A 6135-nucleotide genomic window follows, 5' to 3' on the forward strand; every position below is an offset into this window, starting at 1 on the left:
CATAAAAAGTTCATGTTCACAGAGAGCTGTTCACGTGACCCCTGTGAGCCAATCCACTGGCCGAACCACACATAAAGTTCCATCACAAAGTTGTAAATTTTCATAAACAGCTGTGAGTTTATTGCTTTGCTCCAGCAGCAAGTCGGTCGCCGCCATCTTTATTCGTTAAAAGAGAAAATGCACGACCTCACTTCATTAAGAACCATGGATAAATGTATTGCATTCTTTTTTTCTCTCAATAATTCGTAACGTTATTCGTAATTTAAGAGACACACCATATTCTATTGCACCAAGGTATCACGATATTTCAAATAAACATAGGCCCTAATGAAATAGCGTGTGGTGATATTCCAAATTATATAGATAAATGAGCAAAAGATACTTGCTTAGTATAAAGAATAAGAAGCTTTCTAACTAAATGTACCACAAGGGACTAACACTGGAATTGACCTGTTACCCTAAAATAATAGGAGACTGTTCCCCTCTTTTGTCAGGTGACTTTAAGAGAAGAATAGACAAATGGAACGTGTAATCTTTTTACAGCACTAAACATGCGTGGAGGAAAGAATTGCTTCCTGTATCTAGGAACCAACAGTTATTTCCGACATTTATTGGGGCAATAAAACAGTATAACCCAAAAGTGTCCGAGCATAGGCTGTAGGTTAACATCGAGAAGGCAATGCTCTTGAAGCTCAGCAGTGTCTGCTGTCCAAAAAGGGCCCAAAAGCAGAACAGAATGCGAGGTATGTTCCTGGTCACAACTTTCTGCTTGAGCTAGTGGTTTACTTGGACATTTTTCGTAGGTGTTGTACTCGTTGCATGTCTGTAAGTGGAAATAACTTGTAATACAATATTGCATTTTTACTTTGTATCTACAATTTTACTTTGTATATTCGTTGAGATCTATCGAAGTACATCTTACACAAGCATGCATCTGAATTATTGTAGGACTATAGATAGCTGCAGATTTGTTTAAGAGACTTTTAGACAAAATACAAAATCTAAATGTATCCTTTTTTTTTATTCCAAATTATGCATTGTTCATGTAATAAATGATGCGAAATACAAATGGTATTTCATTTTTGTTGTATTCTTTCTGAGAACTTGAAAATCTAGTCTCCATTTGTGTTTTGAAAATTAGCCATTTTGATTACGGAGTCTCTTATCTGAAACAGTTCCTTGGAAATTGGAGGAAATCTAATGTAACAACTTGGGAATTACATGGAGAAAGTTTAGCTTTAGGGGGGTGTATTCTTGGCATAAACTTTTCCAAATGTATTTGTATTCTTTTTTTTATTCTTTTTTTTTTTTTTTTTTTTTTTTTTGCGATTAACATTTTTATTGATTTTCAAAGCAAAGAAAAACAAAACATATATACATGTGTTTGTATTTTTTACCTGTATCAGAGTACATTTTAAATAGCTTCTTTTTTACTTCATCGCATTATTCTTTCGGCAGCACATGTTCGGGAATTTTGAAACTGAACAACACGGGGTTTTTTCCATCGATCTCACAGAAAATGGTTATAATCAATGTATAATCAATGTCATTTTATCAAGTCTGTTTTTTGCTTCACATTATATACATTTTCAAAGTATTCTCATCATTTATATTATTTAAATAATGTAAAATACTTAAATGAGACACTGCTATTTGCCCTATTGCTATTTGAGATCAGATGAAAGTAGGCTCAACGATGAAAGTCTGATGTTGCACATTAGCGGCGTCTTATTTTGTTTTTCAGTTTTTAAGTAATTATAGATTACAGCTCAATAAATATTTAGTTGCTCATTTAAAATTGTGAGATCATGTGAGATGCAAGAGATGTGAAGGATACAGCTTCTCATAAAGGGTGTAAACATCTGAAATATATTTCTATATATACATATACATATTTAAAACATATAATATTATATATCATCTGATAGAAGTGTAATATTTAGGAAGCTTTTTTATTATTTTATTTCTACATTCTCAAAATTCATTTTATCCTCCTTTTTGTTTTTTTGTTTTTAAAAGAAGGCTTTAAAAGTGTCCACGATCTCTTCATATCTGGGTATCTTCATTGCATAGCTTATTAGCGAAAGCAATACACACATTTGAATGAGTCATACAAGTATTTAGGACTACATGACTGTTGCTTTGGATGCTGTGATCAAAACATGATTAAAAGATCATGCTCTGGCAACGAGTAGAAAACTAATAGTATTTATATTTTTCATTTAGCTTGACATAAATAAATAAATAAATAAATAAATAAATACACTGATAAACGAGCTTTTGACCCGAACTCGTATCCCCACATCAAGACGAAGCTTCATAATTTGGGTTAGACATTCTTAAAAAATAAAGGTTCTCTAATGGTTTCCTCTTCTTTCAAGAACCATTTTTGCTGTATATGGGATTCGTGAGGTGGCTATACTGAGATTAAAACTGTTCTTTGTGTTACATAGGTTCTTCAGAAAATATTGATTTCTTGGATCTTTAAAGTAGAAAATGTTCTTTTTGGAACATCAGAGGGTTATCCGATAGATTTAGTCTGGAAAACGCTTTTTGGCACACGCACAAATAGTTTACTGTTAGTTTTCTGCTCATTGCAAGAGCATGCTATCGTCAATAGAATAGTGCTTTTGATCACAGACTCCAAATCAACATTCACATAGGCCTATATATCAATATATTCTTACATAACTTAAAACAACCACGCAGCCACTTCACTCTCTCTTTCCAAGAATACGAAATATTCTTTTGGTTGATTTTCTGAGACGCTCAATGCCTAGTGGCTGGTTAATTTGAACACTATCACACATGCAGCTAAAGTAAAGTATGGCGCAGAAATAGCCTAACGGAATTGGGGGCTACCTGCGAACATATGGAAAAGGACAGCGTTAAACTTAGACGCATCTAGTGTTCGTTATAAGGTCTGCTTACAACAACATTTTTTCACTGCTTTTGTGCATTCTTTGTAAGTGCATATTTTATTTGTATTAAATTAAACTCAAGATGTTGACACTTTTTGTCTTGGCTATAATATTTTACTATCAGTACAAATTCAACCAGTATTCAACCATTATTCTTTTATTTTCAAACTGTTTTTATTTATTTATCTATTTATCTATTTATTGGAGGTGCATGTATTCTCTGCTTTATTAGCCTATACGAGATCTGCCCCAAGACTTTGTGTGTTTTGGTTACTCTATAAGCACACTAGATCAACTGTACATGTACTGTTTCACTCGCCATCTCAAAATATGCTTCCTTTAGCATCATATAATTTGAAATGATGTTTCAACCACTGTGATTTTGGGTTAAAGAATCGTTTCTTCAACTACTAGTTTAAAGCCTGATTGTATCTCTTTATTAACTATTACAAAATCAACTCCAAATCACACTAAACACCAGAGTACACACACTACATTTATACACAGTTTACACAGCAGAGAAAGAGGAGTTCAATATCATCAAATATTTGATCTCAGACAATGAATATCCCACAGACTGCACTATAGGCAGCCAAATCTCTAAAAGAAAGGTACAACCATTTGAAGGTATCTGAGACAGAGATTGAGACCAGACTGCTCGGTAATTCAACCAGAGTCATAGAAGCCTGTAAACTGCCCACATGTAACGAAGTGCTGATACTGAACCTTTGTCTTGGGGTCAGATTGTTTTGGTCGACCCTTTGTTGTCCTATACGTGAATCTGAAAAAGGTTTAGGCCTATATAGCTTAAATGAAATATGTCATTGCGTAAACAACTCTGCGTTACTATTGTCTTAGTTGTCCTTAGTTAAGTTCCTCTGATCCAGATGCTTAAAACACATTTGAAACTTCTACTTATTTACGTCTACTCAAGATGTAGTATGTGAGATGTAACTGATTTTTCTTTAGTTGTAAAGTGTGACATCCCTTTAGGTCTGTGAGCAAGAATGTCTTGCATCCTGCAGAAAACCCTTTCAATGAGGCACTCCAGTGGAAAGAGGACGAATCGGATTCTTTTCATACATTTTATTGTGGCTTCTTTCAGGAACCACTTCCAGTTAAGGACAATAGAAAATACAACAGAACAGTGCTTCCTTCCACGAAACCGGGATATCAAATATTAACACAAAAACTTTGCAGAATAACATTGTGCGTTTTATCTATCCCCTCTTGGGGAAGCATAGCGCATGGATATACACTGATGAAATGATTGAAGCAATAACACAGAGATTTGGTTGTTCGGTTGGAGAGCAGTAAACTTGAACAATTCACAAAAAGTGCGTTTTCATACAGCTAATAATACAGCAATGCACTCACTAACGCTGATTCCTTAAACGCATATGTCGCCCTATTTTACAGGGTATTACAGAGTTACTGAAGAGAACGAATATCGTGGATTATGACTCCCACTGATTTGAAGAAATGAAAGTGATAGACATACAGCATTGCCTCATTTGCCCTCACTGCAACAGTGACCTCAAGAGAAGTAGTTAATCTGCTCGAGGAAAGATTTGAGATGGCTTCACTCAAACACACGACACTAAACACACACACACGTAGCTCAACAACCACTGAAACCAAAAGTGCCTCATAAACTGAAGTAATTCAGAGATGGAATAGGCCCATTTGATTGGCTTTGTGTTCGACTGCAGTAATCTTGTAAATTGCATTTGTGTATCGACATCTCAGTTACAGTTGATTGATCCAATGCTCATTTTTATAGTCAACAGACAATTTAGACTTGCTGAAAGTCTTATTTAAGCTTTCTCGGAGGAGTCCTCTTCTGATGTGTGTTTCTCTGATACCCGGCTGTCTTCTTGATTTTGTCTCTCTATTTCCTCTTGTTCCGCTTTGCAGCTTGGAAACTTGTCTTTGTTGTGTTCTTTTTTCCACTTCATGCGCCTGTTCTGGAACCAAATCTTCACCTGTCTCTCAGTGAGGGCCAACGCATGAGATACTTCGATGCGCCGCTTGCGGGTCAGGTAGGGATTGAACAGAAACTCCTTCTCCAGTTCCAGAGTCTGGTAGCGGCTGTAGGTCTGTCGTCCCCTTCTCCGGCCGGTAGCTGTGGAAAAAGAATGGGCCTTTTCAGATTAAATCAAATAGAGATTGATCTTTAAAAATGTTGTCTCTCTGTTAAATATTTGCTAATAAAGTATTAAAAACCCACACAGTCCAATTCATTGCCATTAAACAATGTCGTATAAGGAGCGGTCCAGAGTTTCTCAAGGGGTGTTAATTCCTCAGTAATCTATAGGTGCCATAAAGCGTTTAATTGGGGGTAATAAGTAGGCCTACAATTGTCTGTAGTGTTTAATGTGGGGACAGAGTAGCTGGAGGTGTTTCTTTTCTCTCATCTTACCTTGTGGTCTCATCCATGGGAAGAGCTGCGCTGGACAAGGCTCCGCACTTTCGGAGTCATCCCTGAGACTGTTTACCTTTAAATTACTATCCCCAAATTGCGCAAACTCCGCATCTGGTGCGCAAAAGAAGGACTGTTTCTGTAAAGCGTCCTGCCCTAAGATGTTTCCCGTGGCTTCTCCAGGGTACGGTCCTGCGCACGGGTTCTGCTGGTAAGATGCGTGGGAGAAGGATGATGTACCGTGGTGGTAAAGTTCCGGGAACTGAGCCGTATGTTGAAAAGCAGATCCTGTATTGTGACCGTACAGCACAGATGGTCTGCCTCCAAGATCCTGCGCATACCCTGAGCACTCATAGTAGTTGGAGCGCAGAGAATCACCCGCTTTAAATTTAGCGAAGAGGGAATTAACGAAGTAAGAACTCATTGCTTACAGATGAAAAAGAAAAAAAAAAAAAAAAGTTTGAACAATTTGGTTTAAGCAATGCAGATTTACTATAGCAATAAAAATCAATTCATCCAGTTGGACACTGCAGTAGCCTATATGCGTATCGTAAATATTCACGGCAAACCGATTTTCAACAAATGAATCCGTAGTGGCACCCACATGACTCCTTAGTGAGGGTTCTCGAGCAATAAATAGTTTAATTTTCACTCTCTTTGATAACGAGTTGCATTTCGTATATAGTCGTCAGCTATTGATTCCTAATATCAACGAATGGCCACGCCATCTCCAAACAGACAAAGCGCGTTCTTGTGATAGATCAGTAGAGAGTGAAAAGGAGAGATGGAAAA

General features: G+C 36.7%; 1 protein-coding gene across 1 annotated transcript; it reads right to left on the reverse strand.

The window, feature by feature from the left end:
- Positions 1–3496: 3496 nt before the first annotated feature.
- Positions 3497–5767, reverse strand: LOC127427004 (homeobox protein Hox-B8b). The gene is made up of 2 exons (XM_051674281.1): positions 5344–5767; positions 3497–5046 (listed from the first exon to the last, which is right to left on the reverse strand). Exons 1-2 carry the CDS (start codon positions 5765–5767, stop codon positions 4739–4741), a joined length of 732 nt encoding a protein of 243 aa, XP_051530241.1. The 3' UTR covers positions 3497–4738.
- Positions 5768–6135: the final 368 nt, after the last annotated feature.

Source organism: Myxocyprinus asiaticus, chromosome 36 (assembly GCF_019703515.2).
Source record: "Myxocyprinus asiaticus isolate MX2 ecotype Aquarium Trade chromosome 36, UBuf_Myxa_2, whole genome shotgun sequence".
Taxonomy (NCBI): domain Eukaryota; kingdom Metazoa; phylum Chordata; class Actinopteri; order Cypriniformes; family Catostomidae; genus Myxocyprinus; species Myxocyprinus asiaticus.